Consider the following 24,667-nt stretch of genomic DNA (forward strand, 5'->3'; position numbering starts at 1 on the left):
TTTTATGGAGGAATGTTGTTAATCATATAACTGGCATATTAATTTACATTACTGTGTACATAAAGACAAAGTACATTAGTGTGTAGAGCAGGGGTAGGGAACCTATGGCTCTAGAGCCAGATGTGGCTCTTTTGATGACTGCATCTGGCTCTCTGATAAATCTGAGCTGACGCTGCTTAACATGATAAGTAATGAATAATTCCACTTGTAATCACAGTGTTAAAAATAATGTTCAAAATATTAAAAAAAACTCATGCATTTTTAATCCATCCATTCGTTTTCTACCGCACCTGTTCAAGAAGTTGCGTTAATGGTAAGAAGTTATTTATTTATTATTGGTTAGTGTGGGGCTTGCCCTCCCGGGGGTTCTTCAGACCCCCAAGCACCGACACGAGAGCCTGTTTCCGGGTTACAATATTGTTTTATTTTTGAATAAGTCTCTCAGTTGCTTTCCAGCAATTGTATTTCCAGCCCCAACCCAGTCTTTCCTCCTGGCTGCTGCTTATAACAGAGCGACCAGTGATTAGATAACAAGGCCCAGGTGGGCCATCTACGCACCTGTCGCTGCAGGCCCGCAGGCCACGCCCCCTCCACAGTTAGCTCCAGAATAACAATGTTATTAAAAAGAATAAGAGACCTATTATACTCTAGAAATGTTGGTCTTACTTAAAAATGCACGTGTTTAGTTGTGTTCAGTGTTAAAAATAATATTATATGGCTCTTACAGAAATATATTTTGAAATATTTGGCGTTTTGTCTCTATTAGCCAAAAAGGTTCCCGACCCCTGGTGTACATGAAGTTTCTTGTAACATGCAGGTGTTCAAAACAACTGCTCTCACCTGAAGTCCGAGACAAAGCGCTGCAGGTCATGCGAGTTTCCAAGTTTGTCCTTACGTTGGTCAGCGCGTCCTACTAGGCTGCTCCAGGCAGTGTTAAGCTCAGTACATTTCTCCTGGATGTCATCCACTGCTTCTGGGTGGGATTGGATCAAACGTTGCGCTGTCTCACCGAGAGAGTTGACCTGGAAAGGACAGCCAGCATGAGAACATATGTCAACTTCTTTGACATGAGCCAAACAAAAAAGTTACCTTATCACCCAAAGCTGCCAGGTCTCTCTCAAAGCCTTCGTGCTTACGCTGCAGAGCCTGAACACTGGCCAAGTCGTGACCGTAGTTGTCCGTGTTGAGAGCCTGGTTCTTCTCCTCAATCCATTCTTTCGTTTCATCTGCATCTCTGAGGGAAACAGATTGCTCGTTATTTAGGAGAGAAACATTTAATGATGGGGCTGTCCAAATAATGGAAGTTTAAAGAAACAAGACATGCTGTCAAATCTTCTGCTAAAATTGTTCAAGTGTCTGATTTGTTTGTTGCACAAAACTTCCAACCTTCGACAGACACATATGTTTTCAGCATATATGACTTTTCAAACACGTTTCATGCTGGACACAATGTGAAGTGAAGTGAATTATATGTATATAGCGCTTTTCTCTAGTGACTCAAAGTGCTTTTACATAGTGAAACCCAATACCTAAGTTACATTTAAACCAGTGTGGGTGGCACTGGGACCAAGTGGGTAAAGTGTCTAGCCCAAGGACACGGCAGCAGTGACTAGGATGGCGGAAGCAGAGATCGAACCTGGAACCCTCAAGTTGATGGCACGGCCACTCTACCAACCGAGCTATACCGTCTCAAATACTACTTAAAGAGTCATCTGTGTTCACCAAAAATCTTGACAGCTGTAACTGTGGTTATTGTCCACAAGCACATGGGTATTTAGAAAAATAGTTGACTGCCCAAAAATAGCTTGTTTTTGGAAAACTCCGACCAGGATGAAAGTTGTGAAAAAGTGATCATTCAGTCAGTGTTTGTGTCTTTACCGCATGGATTTAAATCTTACTTAACAGCACCAGTAATAAAGTTATTAACAAGTGATCATTGTATTCCATGCAGTGTTAGATTTGTAAAATACATGTACATTAAAAAAACATTTATGTGGTTTCCTGTAATCCATGCAAAATATATAAAATATAATGTGCATAGTGCATGTAATATTTGACTATATTGATAATCAGAGGTGTTCTAAAGTAGAATTTTTGGAAAATATTGGTGTTGGTGTTGGCCTGGTGTATGAATCCAGCGTATCTATCTCTGTTTTCCACATACCTGTAATACCAATTCTAATATTCAATGAGTAGCATGTGTGAAAATGATCATCTTTTTTCAGTACTGTCCGGGTAGATATTTCTAACTTACATTGGTTAACGGATGAGGACTATTGGACATGATTGAGTTATGGCGTTCTAAATACAGTCTGTGTTGACGTGTAAAATGTTTGTTGATGATTGTTACCTATGGAATCGCTGTACTTCATGGGCACTACCCAACAAATTGCTTCTCTCTTCAGCCAGCTGCTGCAGCGATTTCCAGCGGTTGTTCAGTTCCTGCATAATCAAACAATGGGCTTGTCAGTACCTTAAAAAACAAATAGGAAGATTCATCCGACTCAAGGGTGTACTTGCCCTTTACATTTTGCACTACAACTGTTACATTTGAATACAAAGCATTTCTTTCATTATTGTTGTGTGTTCCTTGGTGTAAAACTGCATCACTGTTAAGCATTTTAAAATGCGGTGAGTGACATTTCATTGTCAAAGTTGTCAACATTTCTATAGTACTGGTCATCAATGACATGAGATGTAATATTTAATGTATATGGATGTACATCTTACACCAACTCCTGATTCAATTTAATCAGATTCTAAGGGTGACAATTCGATACAGAATTGATTTGCGATTCAACACAATTCTCGATTACAACCGATTCTCACAATATATTAGTTGGTATATAAATTATAATAAAACATTTTAATAACAGGTTACAGGTTTCAGATACTCATTTTGGCTGCTAACAAATAAAATAAAAACGACTTTTTAAATTTTTTTAAACAACTTAAAATGGTAATAAATAAGAATTCCAATATGACATTTTTTTTTCCAGCAGCCCTATCAATCAAGTGGCATTCTACATAATTGCAGTGCGTCGATCAATGATCACTAACAGTTCAACCTTAGCAACGTTTTCCTATGTTCCATTTTCTTAAATCATCTGAAGACCACATTCAATTTGTCATCACAAATTATTCAATTATTATTAACTGATGCTTTATTAAATAGGACTATGTGATGTTTTTTCCCCCTCTCTAATCAAACAGGGTGAAAATGCTAAATTACTTATACAGGACAATAAAAAGGGTTGTGTTAGGTTAAGTGTTTACAGTGTTACTCCATAGTTGCACAAACACTTTATGTTCGAGTATTTCATGAAATACATAGGTGAAAATCTTAAGGTGTGGGTATGCTTACCTTGATGGTGTTGAAGTTAGCGGTTGTTTGAACGGCCAGACGTATGTTCTATTGACAAAAAAAAGGCAGACAGTTTACAAGTTGATAGTATTTCACTTTTTAAAAGCTTAATTTACTGGCGTAAAAAGCACTACATTACAGGAGGTAGTAAACTGTTAAATCACATCACAAATACTGGACTCTCATTACATGCAGATTTGTTTTGTTAGCTCAAATCAGTGAGCCTAATGCTAATGGGTTTAGCAGGCTGATGCTAAAGCTAATAAATGCTTTTTTAAAGTATCTTGTTTTCTGATTTCATGCTTTCTATCTTACTAACTTGCACCTAAGTACAATTAATAACAACATTGTAACAAATATCACACTCATACATCATCACTCATATTTGAATAAATTACACTCATTCATCCAGTTCATTGTTTGGTTTGTCTAAACCAAAGAGTCTGGTTGTGATCGATTGAATGCCTTGAGATAGCAGAGGAGCTACAGACCCCGTTTCCTTATGAGTTTGGAAATTGTGTTAGATGTACATATAAACGGAATACAATGATTTGCAAATAATTTTCAACAAATATTCAGTTGAATATGCTACAAAAACAACATATTTGATGTTCAAACTGATGAACATTTTTTTTTTGCAAATAATCATTAACTTTAGAATTTGATGCCAGCAACATGTGACAAAGAAGTTGGGAAAGGTGGCAATAAATACTGATAAAGTTGAGAAATGCTCATCAAACACTTATTTGGAACATCCCACAGGTGTGCAGGCTAATTGGGAACAGGTGGGTGCCATGATTGGGTATAAAAACAGCTTCCCAAAAAATGCTCAGTCTTTCACAAGAAAGGATGGGGCGAGGTACACCCCTTTGTCCACAACTGCGTGAGCAAATAGTCAAACAGTTTAAGAACAACGTTTCTCAAAGTGGAATTGCAAGAAATTTAGGGATTTCAACATCTACGCTCCATAATATCATCAAAAGGTTCAGAGATTTTGGAGAAATCACTCCACATAAGCGGCATGGCCGGAAAACAACGTTGAATGACCGTGACCTTCGATCCCTCAGACGGCACTGTATCAATAACCAACATCAATCTCTAAAGGATATCACCACATGGGCTCAGGAACATTTCAGAAAACCACTGTCACTAAATACAGTTGGTCGCTACATCTGTAAGTGCAAGTTAAAGCTCTACTATGCAAAGCGAAAGCCATTTATCAACAACATCCAGGAGCGCCGCCGGCTTCTCTGGGCCCGAGATCATCTAAGATGGACTGATGTAAAGTGGAAAAGTGATCTGACGAGTCCACATTTCAAATTGTTTTTGGAAATATTCGACATCGTGTCATCCGGAACAAAGGGGAAGCGAACCATCCAGACTGTTATTGACACAGAGTTCAAAAGCCAGCATCTGTGATGGTATGGGGGTGCATTAGTGCCCAAGGCATGGGTAACTTACACATGAGTGAAAGCACCATTAAGGCTAAAAGGTACACACAGGTTGTGGAAAAACATATGCTGCCATCTAAGCGCCGTCTTTTTCATAGACGCCCCTGCTTATTTCAGCAAGACAAGGCTAAGCCACATTAAGCACGTTACAACAGCGTGGCTTCGTAAAAAAAAAAAAGAGTGCGGGTACTTTCCTGGCCCGCCTGCAGTACAGACCGGTCTCCTATCGAAAATTTGTGGCGCATTATGAATTGTAAAATACGACAGCGGAGACCCCGGACTGCTGAACTACTGAAGCTCTACATAAAACAAGAATGGGAAAGAATTCCACTTTCAAAGCTTCAAGAATTAGTTTCTTCAGTTCCCAAACATTTATTGAGTTTAGTTAAGAGAAAAGGTGATGTAACACAGTGGTAAACATGACCTTAACCAACTACTTTGGCACGTTAATGAGTTTGAACATCACATATCTTGTCTTTGTAGTGCATTCAATTGAATATGGGTTGAAAAGGATTTGCAAATCATTGTATTCCGTTTATATTTACATCTAACACAATTTCCCAACTCATATGGAAACGGGGTTGCTCTTCAAACTCTTTGTACAGATCTGAATGTTTGTTATTTAAATATTTACCTAAGTTTGAAGCATAGGTGGTAATACTGTACCGCCACCTTTGGTAAGGCATGTTTTAAAGCAGAGCTTGCAGTGCGGCGTTTGCGTTTACAACTTCACCTTAATCGTCAGTTTTGAAGGCAGAACAGTACTGTCATAATTCATAAGTACTGTGGTACTTTATTAGTACCGGTATACCCTGCGACCCAATTTAGATGTTAACTGGCTGTCCAATTTTGCACAAGTGAACACGCTGCAGGATGGAGGCCTTATAGCTGAGATTTAAAATGCAAGCCAATATAATCAGATACTTGCTTTTTTGCTGACATCAGACTGATATCCACTATTAATATAATATTGAGAAACCCTTATTTAACCATGTTGGAAGTAAACAAGGCATAAGCGTTATTACATTAGGAGTATAGATATGCATATTGATACATTCAGAGATGGAAATGAAAAGAAAGTGACATGGCACTTATAAAAGCTACATGGAATAATATAATCAGGACTTCAAGTTTGAAAAAATGACAAACATTTGTCTACTTTGTGTTTTTACAAGGCAAACTATTCTTCTTGCATAGCCTTTGCAGACTTAAATGTAAGCCAATGTCCAACAAAAGAGGAGCAGTTCAGGAACAAATACCTTCCATGGAGATGCACCTTTGGAATCAGTTTCCTCCTATCGAATAAATAAGACATGGTTATGGTAAATGTATATATTTTTCTTAAGTATCACATACAATATACAATGACATGTAATGTAGCTTACCATGTTGCCAGGCGCCGCACCTAACGCTTCCTGCTGCTGCAAAAGAAGAAAGAGCAAATGAAGGCACACTTGAAATGGAAACAGTGAGACAGGTGAGTAAATCTTACCTGAGATTGAACCAGAGGTGCCTCCTCGGCCATGAGACCTTCAGACTCCAGCTCAGAAGCCACTTTGTTGATGTCCCTCAAGCGGGACTCATTGGCCTTGAGGTCCTGCAAAACCACAAAACAACAAATATTTTTATTTTGCTGCCAGGCCACATACACATCCTACATCTTATTAAGCCATACTATTCTACTTAATTTAATCACATTATTTTGTGTAAGGACTATTATGGAAATGACCCAAAACAGATGCTTAAAACAAACGTGTCTGTTTTTCTGAGTTTTGGGGCATGACTTCTTAGTTCTAAAAGGCGTTAGTACAAAAATGGACAAAGATAAGACCTTCTGGAGGAATGTTCTGTGGTCAGATGAAACAAAAAATGAGCTGTTTGGCCACAATAACCAGCAATATGTTTGGAAGAGAAAAGGTGAGGCCTTCAATCCCAGGAACACAATCCTACAGTCCAGCATGGTGGTGGTAGTACTATGCTCTAGGCCTGTTTTGCTGCCAATGGAACTGGTGCTTTACAGAGAGTAAACGGGACAATTCTCCAAATTCTTTAGGACAACCTAAAATCATCAGCCCGGAGGTTGGGTCTTGGGCGCAGTTGGGTGTTCCAACAGGACTATGACCCCAAACACATTTCAAAAGTGGTAAAGGAATGGCTAAATCAGGCTAGAATTAAGGTTATATAATGGTCTTCCAAAAGTCCTGACTCAAACGTGTGCACAATGCTGAAGAAACAAGTCCATGTCAGAAAACCAACACATTTAGCTGAATTGCACCAATTTTGTCAAGAGGAGTGGTCAAAAATTCAACCAGAAGCTTGCCAGAAGCTTATGGATGGGTACCGAAAGCGCCTTATTGCAGTGAAACTTACCAAGGGACATGTAACCAAATATTAACATTGCGGTATGTATACTTTTGACCCAGCAGATTTGGTCACATTTTCAGTAGACCCATAATAAATTCATAAAATAAGTTGTAGAAATGATTGGAAACGCAAGACAGCCATGACATTATGTTTTGTACAATAGTATGTAATCTTTTGACCACAACTGTATATGCCCCGTGATTTTCTGGTAACCAGTCCATGGTGTACCTTACCTCTTGGGACAAAATACAGGAAAAACATGCACTCTACAAAAAACAAAAACATTTGTACATTGTTAGGGAATAGTACCTTCTGGAAATCGTCAAACTTCTTTTGTAGGACCTCCACCTGCTCCAGGTCTGAGCCCACCTCTTCGTTGGTGAGAGCATTCTCCTTCTCATTGATCCACTGCTGAAGCTCGTTTGCTTCGCGAAACAACATAAACTTCTTGCAGCTTTTCTCCAACATGTTCTTGCGTTTCTCGCCCAGGTCTAACAGCGTTCCATACCTGCCAAGACAAAAGCATTCCATTAACAAAAATAAATGCTTTGGCATGAAAACGCTGGCGTGCAGTGTGTTTCTCCCGTAATGAAGTGTGAAGTGAATTATATTTATATAGCGCTTTTCTCTAGTGAATCAAAGCGCTTTACATAGTGAAACCCATTTTTAAACCAGTGTGGGTGGCACTGGGAGCAGGTGGGTAAAGTGTCTTGCCCAAGGACACAACGGCAGTGACTAGGATGGCAGAAGCGGGAATCGAACCTGCAACTCTCAAGTTGCTGACACGGCCACTCTACCAACCGAGCTATGCCGTAATGAACATGGCTTCAACATATATCACAATGAATGCGTATTGTGTATATCACCATTACCAGCTCAAGCTGATGCTTATTGTTTCTATACTGACTTGATATGTTCAAAGATCAAATTACCCTTGCAATGCTTGGCAAATTGAATGTAGAAGAATACAAAGTGTGTTTCAAACGGAGTTGATTACAGCAAAATGACACATGGCAATAAATGACATCAGCACACATGAGGGGAGGGCGTCAGATGTCCTATACTTGAAAAAAATGATTGAAAATGACACAGGACTATAAAAGCTCTTCTATGTATTTTAAGTTGCTTACTACTTGACTAAAAACACCAGATGTACATTGGATCCAAAGGGTTCTAAGAACAAAACATTTACGGTGGATAAGGGGGAAGGTAAGAAGAGAAGTAGTAAAAGCAAAAACTTAGAGGAACTGCACTTTTTGTGGATTTTTGCCTATTGTTCACAACCATAATGAGAGACAAGATCACACCTGTCTTTTATTTTTAGGATTCTAAAGAAGATTAAAAAAAAAGTGCTGGCAAAACGCGGCTAATGGGAGTCACTATTGTATCCTTCAAAGCCCGATAAAACAACTTCAAAAAGTCAACATTGTATTTACACATTGCAAGTATATCTATAATGTAGTAACAGACAGATTCATAATAATATGTGATTTGTTCAATATTTACTGTGTTTTGTTCATTTTAAACATTACCTCAGCGCATTTATTTTCGTTTTCATAGTGGCGCACTTCCGACCTTCGGAAACAAATGTGTGTTCCTACTTCCGGAAGCAAACGCGAGTGCATTCTAATCATGGCAGACTTGGTAACAGACAACAAGGACGAGTATTTTTGAGAAAAAAAAAAGAGGATTCCCAACCTTATCTTTTTGAACATGAATATAGAGAGGATGAACTGGTGGTTATAGACGCGAACAAGAAGAGAGGCTGAAACGTAGGTGCAGACCTACGCCAAGAGTTTGAGGTGACTGAACAGTGTAGATCGGGAACTTGGAGCCAAGCTATGCCGACATAAGTGTTGTGCTTACCCAAAATCAATTGGAAACGTGGCCGCAACTATCCTTTGATTGAATCACTATAATATTGATGATGACTGCTATTATAATGATACTACGTACACTGTCGAACTAGTTGTGTACAGACAAAACATGAAATGTGAACTAATACTTTACAGATACTATAATGACTGTTCATGTTTTTCAGTCAGATTGTTTTTCTATCCCATTGTGTTGTGCATTAGAAAGTCAAAAGCCAAAAGCTATCTTATCTCTTGCTGTAGCTAGCCCCTTTAACCCAATAAAACTAATGACACAGGACCATGAATACTCTTCTCCTATCTATTCGAAGCTGCCTACTACTTGACTAAAACACCAGATGTACAGTACATGGGATCCAAAGATTGTAAGAAAAAAACATCTATGGTGGCTGAGGCGGGCAGAAGACTGGGAATGCAAGAAGAGAAGCAGAGCAATAATTTAACCCAAGAAACCTAATATTATCTTTCTGGCCGAGAAGATTACATCAGATAGATATAACTTTATTGATAATAGCAGCACATTACACAGAGTAAAATAAAAAAAAAACAAGTAAGCATTTTCCGTGCTCTGCTCTACTTCCATACTCCATACTTTATGGCAAACGTAAACATATGCACAAAGTTCTTATAAGCACTCTTATAGAGGATAATATGTATACAACTCCCACGTATGGATACTGTAAGAAGGTTTGTTGTATTTTAAGTGTCAGAAGTCAGCATCACCTTTTTATAGTCAGGTGAATACCAACAGCAGTTTATTTATCAGAGCCAATAACAGGGCCGCTATGACGGGACAACAGATTTACGTGAAAAGACGTTGGCAACAGGCGCTTTAATAAAAAAGTTCAAGAATATTCCTGAACTGACGAGCAACTGGGAGTTTTTTCAATCACCTTTACTGGCATTGCACTACAAAAAGTAACAAATTTGAAAGTTGCAACGAGTGAATACAGAGAAAGGGCATTTCAGGTAAGACGAAAAGCACCTAAATAGCTGACCGAAGTGCCCAAAGCTTGTTTTTCATTGGCCCTCAGCATTACCTAGAAATAAAATGAATTGTTAACAATTGTGGCAATTATACATTACACTAATTTATAATATATAATCATTTGTCACCAATAAAGAGACATTTATATAGCCTATAGTAACAGTATATTGACCTACAGTATCTGTACCCATCTTTTGCATCGTCTATATTTTTATTTTTTGTTTGACAATTCTAGCAGTTGGAGTATAAGCTGCCAGGAGTTTGTCATTTTAATGTTTTCTTTGAAAAATCATTAGAGCTAAAAATGTTGAGCAGTTTTTTGTGTTGATATTCTGCTCCCTTACTGTACTGGGGTATGTACTAAACCATGACTATCCCATACAGTGTCATTCAGTGTTCATTTTGACAGTAGATGCTTAGTTTTAGTCATAATCTTTTGAAATGTATTTATTTATTTTTGTATATTTTTTTAAATTACACAACATTTTATGAACTTATGGTCAGGTATAATGCAGTTGGTAATTTTTTGCTCCACAGGTCAATTTTAATAATTATTCTTTAGGCACTTTTTCTATTTTGTTTTCTTCTACGTCTCTGGCAAGATAGATGTGTATGCGTGTAATGAAGCAAAGTTACGGTGCATGCTGCCACACTTTCATAATTTGTTCATGCGCGTGGAAGAACCGGAAGCAGCAAAGATGCATTTGTGGCAAGGAAAATTTAATTTGTTCGTAAGAGTCCCCTCTAATTTATTAATATATAGGAAACACTGTATCTTCTCCCTGCTTTTGTTGCATGTGAGACATAAACGCGGTGGCCATGGTCATAATGACTCGTCTGCTAATGTCGTCATAGTTTCAAAAATATTTCCTCCTCTCAGTGTGTAAGTGCACAATTATTATGATGAGGAAATAGTTAAAATGCATACAGTTTGGTTTTGGCAGTGGGAGATCTAACTTCCTATTAATCTCCCAAATAAAAGAATGTTATTGGTTACCCTTCATAACTCAGTCCTGGCCCGTCTCACATAGGCTAGTAAAGACCTGCAATTCGATATACTCCAAACTTGTCATACCTATCTACAAAATACATTGAAATATTAATGGATTTAGTTTCTGTCAACGTGTTTATCTCTTTTTTATTTGTTGACTAAAACGTAACTTATTTTCGTCACAGTCTTTTTAGCGTGCATTTGTTGTAATTAGTTATCGTCTTATGTAAGGGGAAAATACCTTATTGACAATAAACAAGACGACAATCATCAGACAACGAAATTACCACTAGCGGCATCTGTAATCTGCACACATGATGTGCAGTTCAATTATTATCGTCTTGTTAGGGCCAGCAAGTTTCATATGCATGAATGGGGGGCATGTTTTAGGAATGTTTGGGAGCCAACAAACATTCTGAGAAAGTGGTTTTGCCAAACACAACTAACAACAATGATACTTTGGTCAGAAAGTCATTGCTGTCATGACACACATACAGTAACAAAGCAATGGTTTCAGTGAGGGGTGTACAAGAATTAGGGATGGGCAAACTTAGTTGATGATTTCTGATGGCGGAATTTGTTTTTTCACAAGGTAAAGTTTGTTTTAATTAAATAAATACTAGATAGATATATAGAAACACTTCGAGGCCAGAATCTGTCACCATTCTGTCCTGCTGTTCTGCATTTCTTCTTTGAATAACAATTGTTGCAGCATTTTTGGTTTGGTTGGAATTGAATTTGAAGTATGAAAAACACACTAAATTTAATATCCTTCTGAAAGCAATGCAAAAAAAAAAAAAAGATAAAATATGAATTGATTTGGTGGAATGCCCATTCCAAACAAGTGTGATAGAAATGTGGGAACAAGGAATACAGCACGGAAGTAGACACAAGTTCCTACTCACAGCTCTTCAACCTGCTTTGTGCGCATAGACACGCTGCAAGCCTCTTTGGTGACAAGCCTTACCAATACCAAGGCAAGATTACATTGTTAGATCCAGTCAAAGGACAGAAGAGGGAAAAGAGAGATCTTTTAATTTAAAAGAAAAAAGAAAAAAAGTGTCTGAGGGGGAGAACTTATTTTTTAAAAAGGCTGGTCTTACTGATTATCAATTTGGTCTTGGCGAAGTCCAATGCTTCCATGTTCATCCAGAAGGTTTTCCCTGGAAGAGGACTGATTTGGATCCAGCTTCTTCACATATGCAGCAGGAACAAATCCCTGGCGGTCATTCACCTCGACTTTCCACCAGTCCTACAAAACAAAATAATGCTTTCAATAACACTTGCAAACAGAGCAGAGCTATCATAGCCTCGACAATGATACAGCTAGCATTTTGGCAAAAAGGGCAATATTTATACATAATCCATTGCGGAACAGGTGGATGTCATTAGTAGAAATAATACAGCAACAAAACTAGGACATTAAGGACAAACGACTCTAAATCTCCAGGACTTAGAGCTTGTTTTGTGATTGGTGCGGCCTAAAGTGTCAGCAGCATTTACAACAGGTTGCAGAACAAGTTTCAATGTTTTGAGGGTTATTTTTTATCAACATTCTCATGCTTATTTTTTTTTTTTTTACAAATTTTAGGTGTTATTTGTACTCTGAACCCAAAAACGTATAGGATGTCAACAAATCAAATTAATTATGCATTATTTGCACATTGAACTCAAGTGCAGAGCACATTTTTGAGCATTGACAGCAACCTATTAGCCTTCCAGTATCTGACAGGCCTTTTTGTAGGATTCCGGATTTCACGAATCCTACAGCACACCTAATGCACTTATGTGCTGCAGCACAGTGGTTCAGAAACACTCTTTTAAAATATGACATTCTTAAAAGAGGATACATTTGATTTGATTTGAACAAAATATCACAATCACTTAAGACATTGGTTTAAAAGATAACCCTCTAATATGGTTCAAAGGACTTACATACTTAAAATGATTAAATCATGATTAAGTGTTTATTTACATTGTGGTGTGTGATGTTACGTATTGCGTGTCATCAATCAAATGTCATCTTTACCTTATTGGTGCTGTTCAAAAGGGTGAGAATATCACCCTTCTTCATGGTAACTTCACGGGGGCTCTTCTCCTGGTAATCGTACAGGGCCAGAACAAGTTCCTTCCCAGTCTCATCATCGGTTGGTGCCACTTGTTGCTGGTCATTCAAAAGGAGTCACATCATTTTTTCCAAAGTAACAAATAGAAAGATAACATTTACATTTGTGCAAACGAGAGGTAGTGTAATGTTTACCCTGCAAGTCACAGCCTGTTCGTTCAGCCCCTTGATGCTACTTCCATAGGCACTCAGATCAGACATCAGAGCCTCATGTTTCTTCAGTAAAGCCTGTAAAACACAAGTCATGAGCTGAGCTATCTTTGCAGCAAGAATATGACAAACTAGAAAAAAAGACACACTGACACGATTTTTCCTCCAAAGTGTGTTCACATACCTCAGCAGAGTCTTCATCTTTACCATAGTCTATGCTCCCCACAATGGGTTCCTTCTCTCTCATCCAAGACTCTGCTTCATTGGCATCAGCAAAGTATTGCTGCGCCTGAAGAGAGTCTTCAAGGTCCTGCCTTCTCTGAAAGGCCTTGGACTTTAGAACATCCCAGCGTCCGTGCAGCTCAGACAGTTTTGCTTTTACTTCTGCACCAGCAAAGTGTCCTGAGGATGGCCATCCATATTGATTTAAATTTCAGGTAGCACACATTAAGTGGGTTACAAATGTAAATAAATACCTTCTTCTACCATTGCCTCTCCTTTCAAAGAGACGGCTTTTATACGAGGCTCATGACCAGTGATCTCAGCCTGGAGGGCCTGGTGCTTCTTCAGCAGATTCTGGACACCAATTAGATCTTTGCCTAAAGACACATTTTTGTTAAGACCTTTATCTGATCAGACTGTGAATCAAGGTTTCAAGTTGTGCTTTGCGATGAAACGATACATGCAGGGTGGTACAGTTTATTGTAGCTTTCTACAGTCAATGTCAAATCATTTCAACTGTATCACCTCATTCACACAATCATTAATACTGCTTAGGGAAAGAAACATGTTCAAACACTATCATATTGCATTCAGAGGAACTGGGGATTTGCCCGTACTTGGTTTGACATGGTTCTAACTCTTATTGATACATGGTTCTAACTGTTATTGATGCATGTCCACTGGCAAAAACTACTTATACTAGGTGCTACTTACAGTACCTAGTCAGACATGGTTTAGAATACATATTCTTTATTGGCAAACACTAGAGGCAAAAAGACAACAAGCTATGTTACTGTGACTGATGCGTTCCATGTGGCACGTTTCTGGAAAATAAGTGTTACTATTGTGAGTGCCCCAAACTACGACTCTTGACATATCTGCCACAGCGATATGAGGCAGGTGCAGGTACACTCACAAATATACACTCCCATTGTAAAACAAACGTACTGTGCAAAGGCATACATAATATTGGCTTAATTGTGCACAGATAGGAATTTTAGAAATGGAAGTTTTCAATTTATGTCTCGACTGTCAGAGGCACAGCTTGATTTTGGTAATTCTGTCTAGTTCGGGAGAGTCATATTTAGTAGCTAAATCGGGAAATTAAATTTTTAGAAACAGCTCAGAGTATCATACTGTGCAGTTTCACACAACTTTAAAAAAAAATCTTCCTTCTCCTTGAACCTCCCCTTTATCGCGGTGGAGGGGTTTATGTACCCGAGGTACGTTATATACTAGTTTTGATCGGATACTTATTGTGTTTTTCCACCCGCCCGTCTCCACATGCAACTGTGATTGGATATTTTGTCACATATTTCTGTGTTGTTTTAATTGACTAAATTGTCAATTAACTTTGTCATTGTTTTAGTCAACATGCTTTTGTTTTCATTCGTTATCGTCCAAATTTTAGGACGTTGACAATAACGAAAACAAACATTTTTAGTCAACAAAATTAACACTGGTTATTGATTATCATTGATATGTTGGCCGTGCAATGATGTGGCGACTTGACCAGGGTGTACCCGGCCTTCCATCCGAGTGCAGCTGGGATAAGCCCCAGCACCTTCGGGACCCCGAAAGGGACAAGCTGTAGAAAATGGATGGAGGGATGAAAGTTTGTACCTCTGTTTGTAGATGCAGCTATGGGCTCTTTCTCGCGTATCCAAGTTTCCTCATCTTCAACATCTCTGAAAAGTTGCTGGAGGCGAAGAGAGTCAGCCAGCTTCTGTTTGCGTGCAGCCATGGGCTCACGAAGGGCTTCGTAACGAACTACTAATGCGTCCTGTTTCTTCTGGATGTTATCAGCATCAAAGTGCCCAGCCTCTTGGAACTGTCGAGCTTGAATTATTATTCCATCAATGCGATCCTGATCAATTCAAAAGATGTATACAATTAGTGTTCTAAACAAGTTACTTCATTGCAACTGATAATGGTCTATGGTTCATCTTATACCTGGTGAGCAGTTACATCAGCTTCAAGAAGTGCATGTTTTTTCTGAAGATTTTGGACACTGGTTAGGTCTTTGCCATAGTCGTCTGAGGTCAAGTGGCCCTCAACTTCATAGAGCCACAGCTCAATGTCCTCTACATTCCTGTTAAATTGCTGCTGTTGGTTGGCCTCACGGAGCTTGATGCCTATAAAATGCAAGATATATATGATATACAAAGTATAATGCTGCTGCTGCATGTCTTAGTAATTAAACTATGTGTTTAAGCAGCACCTTTCAGTTCAGTGGCTTCCAGAAGTTTTTTCCACTGGGAGCTGACCTCTTCCATACGACAGGCCACCTCTGAGGAGGCGTAATGTTTTCGATCAAGCAACTCTTGACCAGACTTTTGCAGAGCATCAATGCGGCTTTGATTAGCTGACAACTCTGCTTCAAAAGCTTGGTGTTTCTGCACCTTTCCTTGCAAGTTGGAAGGATCCTGTAGTAAAATGATCAAGTCAGGGGTCACAGGCCAGGACATTCAGCAAAACAAGTTCAATACCGCTCAGGAATCCACAACAGCACAACACAAAATCAAAAACATCTTTGCATTACACAGCTCATTGTTAATGACCTTATATGCTTCATCGCTGGCAGTCTTCATCTTCTCATTGATCCAGCTCTTGAGCTCATCAGAGTCCCTGAAGAACTGCTGAAGGTGAAAAGAATCCTCCAAGGCCGAGCGCCGAGACTGAGCACGCTCATGTAGGGCATTGCGACGACTGAGAAGCTAAAAATATAAAATTAATTTAGAAAAACCTTGTAGTCGAGGCAAAGGGGAGATTAGATGAGCAAGATGACACTTCTCTCTTACAGCGTCTCTGCGGGTAGCCACATCCTCTTTGGCATAATGCTTGTTCTGGATGAGTTTAGTTGCAAATTCATCTAAAGCCTGAGGATGTAGAGAGAAAAAAAGGTTAACGTGCATTCTGGAATGCTATTGACAAACTTCCAGTAAACAATGAACTTAACTTACAGTGATCTTCTCTTCTTGAGCACTCAGTGACTTTTCAAAGTCTTCATGCTTCTTCAGCAGTGCCTCCACACTATCCAGGGAATCACCAAGGTCTTCATTCAAAAGAAAAGCCTGTAAAGAGGCGACATACTGTCAGGCATACATTGACAGTGCAGTTCTAAATACAGTGCAACTTGTTTTTGTCGACACAAATTGTCATGCTTTTTTTTTAAGCTTGCTTTGCAGTGAACAGGGGGGCAGTGAGTGCAAGTTTCAATGCTGTACAACTGCCCCTTCTTTAAAGGGGTGTGAGCATATTCCTGTCACGCTGCTCAGTGATGATGATTTAAGTTAACAACACTACACATGTCAACATAAACGGACCCAATTTTCATAGAAACGACCCCATTGCCTTTCAAGGTTTGTCCTGTTTATTCAGATCCTCATTAGGCAAATATAGGCGCACGCGAGAAACGTAGTCACTTTTTTTCAGTTACATGTACATATTTTTTAGGATAAAGGTCCTTAAGTCGCAATACAGAGAACAGGTGATGAACTGTAAACTATGCTAAATGACACGTCATGTAAATAACATTAACTAGGTATCCTGCTCTGCACTATATGAAAATAAATATGTAATTACTTTGACCAAGTTATCAAGATTTGTCATAACTACTTTTATTGTATTATTATCCAAGGTTAACTCAAGTCTAGGTAAATAACTTAACTATAGCTGAAAAGTCATTTTTTGTTCCAATTCAAAGTTACATCTAACAGAGAGAATATCACTTTCTCTAAAGTAAGAACACCACTCAGATTTCAGCAAACATTTTATTATTAAACATTATTATATATTATATTATAAATAATCTTCTCAAGAGACAATATTGTAGAAATGACCCCATGTGACAAGATAAAACACTTGGAAGGATTATCAGTTTGGATAGTCCGGTTACCTCTTGTTTGCTCATCCAGTTGTCCACTTGCTCAGTGTCCCTGTAGAAGAGCTGGAGGTCCATACACTGCTCATACTGCTGCCTGCGAAGTTCCCACAACTCTAACAGAGACACTTTCTCTTCAGTAAGGACGCCCAGCTGCACATGATAAGATTTTTTGGGGGAACATGGGAAACAACAGAATTAGGAATGCAGACTGTGCCTAAAATTGAACAATTTGAAGTTCAACCAGAATTTTGGTTAAAAAAAGAAAAGTTGCATCAAAATACAAAACTGGAAAAAGAAATGAGTAGTTCTGTTGTAATTTACCAGAGCTCAATGTGTGTGTTGAGAAAGTCCTACCTTTTCCTTGACTTCATCAGAAGCGTAATGTGCTGTACTGAGCAAAGCCTGGCCAGCCTCATCAGTGGCTCTGAAGCTATCCTCATGGGCATCAATCTCTCCCTGCGCAATGTACACAAATCATCACAAGGTCAGTGTCATCGTCCAAAGTTAACATGTTGACAAGCGCAGGTGTTACAAGGGAATTTACTTTATGCTCCTGATGGCGGTCCAGCAGAGCCTCAGCTCCAGCTACGTCATTTGCAAGTTCATCTGCATTAATGAGGGCCTTCATCTCCGTTACCCAGCTTGTCAGATCCCTGAAGTCTGCAGTAAAACGCTGCAGCCTGGAGATCAAAAAACAAGTCTCTCTTATGTACGAACATATAACAGCTGAGATGAAGAACTTCTCCGACATCGAATCATCCTTGCCACATCAATGAGTTAGGCGCATGGTTTGCCTTTCATGTTTTGGCAGAATATTGATTGCGTTGGGATCGGCTGCTATTTGTCACACCTGGGTGAAGTCTTCTCTGGGTTTCGACTGGTTTCATGTTGTCTTGTCATTTCCTGTTTTATTTTGAAAGGTTAACACTCCCTCTCGTTTCAGATCACTTGCATTTCCTCCTGTTTCACTGGTCTGATGTCTCTCCTGATTGCGCCCACCTGTGTCACCCACCCTCATGTGTATAAATGTCTCATCCTCCTCTTATCCTGTGCCAGCGTGTTTCGTATCTTTTTGTGCGTACCTCCAGCGTTCCTTTGCCATAGCATTGTCCACAGCCATAGCCATGTTTTTTGTACCTTTTTTGGATCCACGGGAGTATTTTGATTGGTAAGTTTTCTCAGGTAAGATTAGCTTCTTAACATCACCTGCGTTGGAGCGCTTTTTGTTATACTTAGTAGTTTTTTGTTCATAGCCCCTTTTTCCCTCCTCAGAGTTATTGATATTTTTGTTAGTTTAAAGGTCAGGTTAGTTCTGTTTTTGATAGCCTGTTTTGTTTCTTCCGTTTTGGACTGCTTCCCTTGTCTAAATAAATATCTGTTTCTGAAAATCCTGCAACTATTTTCAGAGTCCTGTTCAGGTCGTGACACTATTAAGTGTGGCTTAAGTGAGTAGTGGCATTTTAAGGCCCAAAAACGCTGAAACAACAAAGATTAGTTTGAAAGGATCATTTGGCATTCAACCATACAGCCATGTCCTGGTATTTTACCGATAAGCATCATTCAGGCGTGCATGGCGCTCAGCAGCCAGACTGCGAATCCGCTCCCAATTTGTCACAAGTTCATCTTTCTTGAGGTGAATCTGGGAAGCATTTTGGGGATGTGTTTGCTGCAAATGCTCTGCATCACCGCCTAGTGTGTTGACCTGATGGATGGACAAAAGCAATATTGTTACAAAAGTCGCTTCTCTGACCTAATCTAATGTCAAATATTTCAGAGAGAAAGCCTTGCCTTATCTTCCAGAGCAGCCAAGTCTCTCTCCAGACCCTCATGTTTACGGATAAGTGCCTGTACGCTGGCCAGATCACGTCCAAAGTCATCAGAAGCCATCAGCTGCTCCTTCTCCTTAATCCAACTGATGGTCTCATCAACATCCCTATTGGTAAAATACACAACACCCCAATAAGATCGATCACTGATGATAAACAGAGGCTTGAAGAATGACCATGGATGGATATGTTTTCCCTACTGCTTACCTATTGAATCGCTGGACCTCAGCAGCTCCAAACAGCTTGCCTTGTCTCTGCTGGGCCAGACCCTTCAGGCGCTGCCAGGCAGCATTGACCTCATCCTGCTTGCAAACGATGAGTTCCACCTCAGGATGGTCCTCCTGTTTCAGTTTGGCCGCCAGCTGGTTCACTTCATTCACTCGCTCCTCGTGTGCTGCCAGGTCTGTCTGGAACTCCTCAAACTTCTTCTGCAGAAGCTCCACATGCTCAAGGTCCTGTCCCAGCTCCTCAGATGTTGCTATGGCCTCCTGTGGAGTAAACACGTTTAAAGCATACACAAAAAAAAAATTACATTACAAGTTAATTTTAAAAGTGAATGCAAATTCTGTTGACTTTGAGCATATTCTCAGCTAGCAATGTTGAAAAATCTCTTACATAAAAAGGTTGATTTTGAAATGAAGGATTATGTCATTTGTCATGCCAATATACTTGATTACATTTATTTACTGAGGGCTAAATAAGAGCAATGCTATTTACCCATCCACAATAAATTACTATTTACTTACTTACTTACTTACTCACAAGTCACTCAAAAGGCTTTACAAACCGCGATGACATCCTCGATATGAACCCACATGAGGGCAATTACTATAATGGTTTTTGAAGTAGTGGTAATTTGCAGCTAGGGATGTAACCATAAACTGTATTAATTATAACCCAAAAGTTGAGATTGCCATTTTAAATGATCGAAAACCCGTGATTGACAACTACACTTGGATAAACTAACGGACTGACTGGCGCCAGCTTGCTAGCTTAAATGCTAACATGAAAACAAGAGACACTGCCATCATTTCCCATTTCGCAATGACATACCCGAACATAAACTTACTGTATACAAACACGTTGCTGTCTGAGCGAGTTAGATATTAAATTTTGCACATTGACCCTACAAGCTGTGCAGAGTGATCGTTTTAAAGTCTGAGGAATACGAGACGGAAGTGTTTTTACGGTGCTTTCAGGAAACCGCTGAAAAGAGTAGGACGACACAACAACAGGCAGAATGAATAAATAATGAATAATAATAAGAGATTGTATTTGTTATGCACTTTTCATTTAAATCGGGACGGCGTGGCGCAGTGGGGAGAGTGGCCGTGCGCAACCCGAGCGTCCCTGGTTCAATTCCCACCTAGTACCAACCTCGTCACGTCCGTTGTGTCCTGAGCAAGACACTTCACCCTTGCTCCTGATGGGTCCTGGTTGGCGCCTTGCATGGCAGCTCCCTCCATCAGTGTGTGAATGTGTGTGTGAATGGGTAAATGTGGAAGTAGTGTCAAAGCGCTTTGAGTACCTTGAAGGTAGAAAAGCGCTATACAAGTACAACCCATTTATCATTTATTTATTTAAATACATCATAAAGTGCTAAAGTACAAAACCAATATTCAAAACAATAAAAGCTTAGCCAGTAAAACGGATAGAATGCTAAGACTAAAACACTATCAGTGAAAGATAAGAAACATAAATAATGAAAAATAGGGGGGTTTTTGACAGCCTGTTATTTTACTTATTTAAAAAAAATTTGATCAAAAGATTTCAGTGTGTGTTAAGTGCTTTTTAAACACATTCAGCATTACTACGATAATGTTAACCGTAATCATTTTGGTTACGATAACCGTGATGTGAAATTTTCGTATCGTTACATCCCTAGTTGAAGCACTCGTTGAGAGGGAACACCAAATTACAATACACAAATATCTCAGTGTGAGAGATTTCAGGGTGTGCAGAATCAAGCACTTATATAAAGTAAAACACTGATAACTGCATACCTTATCACTGATCCAGCCCAAGGCATCTTCACACTCCCGAATGTACTGGACTAGTTTTTGTGCATGTAGGAGATGCAACCCCTTCTCTTTTGTCCTGAGCAGCAGGAGCTCCCAAAGACGACGTAGCTCCTCCAGGCGGTTCTAGTCCGAGAAAATGATGATGAAAATAGGTTACCAAACTCAACGGAATTTTGTGTTTACTTGGAAATAATTTACTACTAATTTAGAAGAAAAAAATGTTTCAAAGATTCCAGTTCCACAGCATCCAAAAAAGATTATCCACACCACCCAAACCTACCAGAAGATACTCAGCTGTATCAACACTTGAAACTATCGGTCTCTGTTGAGTCCGGTAGGGCGTGTAGGACTAGGTAAGACGTTGGTGTCAAAAGAACATTTTTCTGTCCATTCATGGTCACAGTGCATAGTAAACTATCTTAAACTGATATATAAATCATGTCTTACTCGAATGGTTTCAGAAGCAAAATGGCCTTCTGTGATCATCAGACTTCCAGTGTCGTTCAGCTTGATGATGGCCCCGGCATTGGCCTGAACTTCAGCCTCAAAAGCCTGATGTTTCTGCAGCTTACCCTGAAAAACAAATTGTTAATGACATGGATATATATTTGACGTGGAAATATTTAACAGAATGATTTGTAAATGTAATTGCTTCTAATCAACTATTGGGCAGAGCTTAAATTGGCCGTCCTTTTAAGTGCTTTTCAAAAGTAAAGCCTATCTAAAATTAATAGAACAAACCAGCTCAATACAAATATTGCACGCCAGTGTGGAGTACAGGTAGTCCTTGGTTTATGAAGTTCTGTATTATGAGGTTTCGTAGTTACAAACACAGTTCCATAAATTAAATAAATACTTCATTTTGGCTATTAAACACAAGTTTTGCTCCAGAATTAGAATCGGAGCGTTGCAAAAGAAATTCAATGGCATAACGCAGTTATAAAGCCTTGGCCCTTTTGCTAAACTACACTTCGGAAGAATAAAAATCGCTTATTAACTAACTTTTTGTACTTCATGATGTCTCCCAAGCATGAAGCACACGAGTCTGGTGGCAATGCCTTGAATTATTTTAAATGCATTGCATAACTAAGGTTTAAAGGAGCTATATGTAGTAATGTGGCCAGAAATAGTACTGCAATCACGGTCAAAATTCTGTAGTCCCCTCCCACTCTCTATGACTGAGGTTGCCAGATACGCAGCCGATTCCGAATCCTACAAATGGCAATCGAGGAGTCCTACGCTGTAGGTTTCTCTTGTTTATGCTTCTTGCAAGATGGTTTACTAAGTAATTATGCCACATTTTACTGATGTCGATTAGCCAAATGTATTTGTAAAGTTACGCAGCAATATTTTCGTCTTGAATAGGGATATATTGTTCCTGGCTTTGTCTTGAATAAGTTGAGAATTGAAACAACAGCTTTTAGAGTTATTAAGGTCTGAGATGTTTAGTAACTTTACCAGTGACAGTAGCACAAAAAAGAGGGCGGTGCGTAACTGGCTACATGGATGTGACACACTAACAGACATTTTAATTGGTCAAACGGTGGAGGGCGGGGCATTGAAATGAAAACAACAATATATCGAGGCTTTGAATCTAATTTTGAAATGAGAATAACCGGCTGAACTACCATTATCAGTTATAAAGGTATTCAAAAATAACATGATTTATTAATGCCTATTGACATATCAGGGCCATTTAATGATGACCTGACATTAAATTATTACATATGGCACCTTTGGGTGAAGCTGGTAGAGGGAATGATAAAGCAGCAAGTAAGTTGTCTGGTGTGTTAGCAGAGATTATGAAAAAGATAAAAGGTAGTAGTTTATCTCTTTTTTTTCCTACACAGTCAATTCATTCTTGTATATGATATTTTTATTTCAGTACTTCATGTCCTTTATGTGTTCAGTGGTAAGGGACCAGAGTGTAATTTAGTCCCTAATAGGGTTCTATGGTATTCCGGTACTAAAAAAGTACTACAGTGCTAATGAATTAAAAACAATACGATACTGCCTTTGAAAAATACCGGTACTTTTTTTTCATACTCATGCTGCTGTGCAGCGGTGACGTAAAGATCCGAGGTGCATGATGTTAAGTGTGTCAGCACACACACACAGAGCGTATATAAGAAGAAACAGGGTTGAAAGGAAGAAATGGCAAAAAACTGCAATAGAAATCGCTAAAAACTGCAATTCTACTGTTTTTTAAAGAGTGAAGCGCAATATGGAAGTACTTGGGCTTCAGAACGATCTATAAAGATTACGCTTTAAATACGGAAGTGCTGCTGCTTTAAAACATGTCTCGCCAAAGGTTACAGAGTAAGTCGTCGGAAAACCTTCACATTGTGCTGAGCATAACTAATAATAAATAATAGGCCAGAAATACCTGCAGGTTCGACGGGTCCTTGTAGTTCTCATCAGAGGCAATTTGCAACTTCTCCTGGATCCACTTCTCCAGCTCATCTGCATCGCGGCGGAAGAACTGGAAGCGGTAAGAGTCTTCCAGCTTCTGACGCCGCATGATGGACAGGTCCTTGAAGCGCCTGTAGCGGTCCAGGACCTGCTGCCGGCGCTCCTGGATGTCTTCGGCAGTCTCCAGAACTTTAACTCCTGCAGTTTCCATTTTGTTCTAAAAACAATACCATACATATTAGTAAACAAAACATGTTATTGTACACAGATTGAAAAATATAAATCTATGAGGATGACAAAGTTGTCGACTGGACATGTAATAATTTCTTAAATGGAAACAAAGTCATTGTGTATCGACAGAGTCTATCCATCCATGGGATTTTCTTCTGGATTCTGTTAAATCGAAGAGTCATCTATTTGTTGCAATTGTTGTTGTTTTACTGGGGAAAAGTGTGGAATGAAAAATAACCTAAATAAAGTAAATATTCTTACATTTCCTTGACTGGTCCATATTGGGAGGCATTCTATTGTTGACCTATTTATACTGTAATAAACAATATTTGGAGCAGACACAAAAGTCCCCAAAAATAGAAATACAATTAACTCTACAAACCATATTAGTGTGAGTACAGGTAGAGTGTTACGTTTTACTACATATAATACATATCTATAGGTTATGTCAAACTACAGCACTTGCTGTGGAGCAGCCACTATATACCTATTGCTCTTCTAAATACTGTACATTACCTTTTGCACGATATTATTTTTATATTATATGTTGTCAACTTTGTACTTTTTTTATGTCATTGCCTGAAATAAATGAATAAAATGAAATGAAAAATGAATAATAAAGCCTCTCTCTCCACCTATAGAGGTGGCTTGGTAGTAAAACACTTAATACATGAGTTTGTGTAAATTAACTTGTATGTAAGATTATAGTTAATACAATATGCAAACATACACAAACAAGACGGGGGTTTCCCCTTATTGTAA

The 24,667-nt window shown here is 39.0% G+C and overlaps 1 protein-coding gene across 4 annotated transcripts in view; it reads right to left on the reverse strand.

Annotated features, from left to right (window-relative positions):
- sptan1 (spectrin alpha, non-erythrocytic 1) overlaps nucleotides 1-24,667 on the reverse strand; it is a 79,588-nt gene that overhangs the window by 42,977 nt on the left and 11,944 nt on the right. For 2 of the 4 annotated variants that reach the window (XM_061876856.1, XM_061876855.1), the window contains exons 2-30: nucleotides 23,649-23,891; nucleotides 21,710-21,835; nucleotides 21,245-21,385; nucleotides 19,449-19,729; nucleotides 19,204-19,348; nucleotides 18,963-19,117; nucleotides 17,960-18,095; nucleotides 17,770-17,871; nucleotides 17,428-17,565; nucleotides 16,493-16,603; nucleotides 16,331-16,408; nucleotides 16,091-16,246; nucleotides 15,751-15,955; nucleotides 15,483-15,664; nucleotides 15,153-15,396; nucleotides 13,784-13,906; nucleotides 13,492-13,709; nucleotides 13,293-13,385; nucleotides 13,062-13,196; nucleotides 12,136-12,284; nucleotides 11,938-11,994; nucleotides 7,489-7,687; nucleotides 6,308-6,412; nucleotides 6,201-6,236; nucleotides 6,075-6,110; nucleotides 3,365-3,412; nucleotides 2,351-2,442; nucleotides 1,090-1,234; nucleotides 841-1,022 (exon numbers count right to left, since the gene is read on the reverse strand). In XM_061876856.1, the coding sequence (XP_061732840.1) occupies nucleotides 841-1,022; nucleotides 1,090-1,234; nucleotides 2,351-2,442; nucleotides 3,365-3,412; nucleotides 6,075-6,110; nucleotides 6,201-6,236; nucleotides 6,308-6,412; nucleotides 7,489-7,687; nucleotides 11,938-11,994; nucleotides 12,136-12,284; nucleotides 13,062-13,196; nucleotides 13,293-13,385; nucleotides 13,492-13,709; nucleotides 13,784-13,906; nucleotides 15,153-15,396; nucleotides 15,483-15,664; nucleotides 15,751-15,955; nucleotides 16,091-16,246; nucleotides 16,331-16,408; nucleotides 16,493-16,603; nucleotides 17,428-17,565; nucleotides 17,770-17,871; nucleotides 17,960-18,095; nucleotides 18,963-19,117; nucleotides 19,204-19,348; nucleotides 19,449-19,729; nucleotides 21,245-21,385; nucleotides 21,710-21,835; nucleotides 23,649-23,885 (4,055 nt within the window). In that variant the 5' untranslated portion in view covers nucleotides 23,886-23,891. The remainder of the gene's footprint in view (nucleotides 1-840; nucleotides 1,023-1,089; nucleotides 1,235-2,350; nucleotides 2,443-3,364; nucleotides 3,413-6,074; nucleotides 6,111-6,200; nucleotides 6,237-6,307; nucleotides 6,413-7,488; nucleotides 7,688-11,937; nucleotides 11,995-12,135; nucleotides 12,285-13,061; nucleotides 13,197-13,292; nucleotides 13,386-13,491; nucleotides 13,710-13,783; nucleotides 13,907-15,152; nucleotides 15,397-15,482; nucleotides 15,665-15,750; nucleotides 15,956-16,090; nucleotides 16,247-16,330; nucleotides 16,409-16,492; nucleotides 16,604-17,427; nucleotides 17,566-17,769; nucleotides 17,872-17,959; nucleotides 18,096-18,962; nucleotides 19,118-19,203; nucleotides 19,349-19,448; nucleotides 19,730-21,244; nucleotides 21,386-21,709; nucleotides 21,836-23,648; nucleotides 23,892-24,667) is intronic. The other 2 variants (XM_061876859.1, XM_061876858.1) reach the window with 1 other exon arrangement.

This window comes from Nerophis ophidion, linkage group LG17 (genome assembly GCF_033978795.1).
Source record: "Nerophis ophidion isolate RoL-2023_Sa linkage group LG17, RoL_Noph_v1.0, whole genome shotgun sequence".
Lineage (NCBI taxonomy): Eukaryota > Metazoa > Chordata > Actinopteri > Syngnathiformes > Syngnathidae > Nerophis > Nerophis ophidion.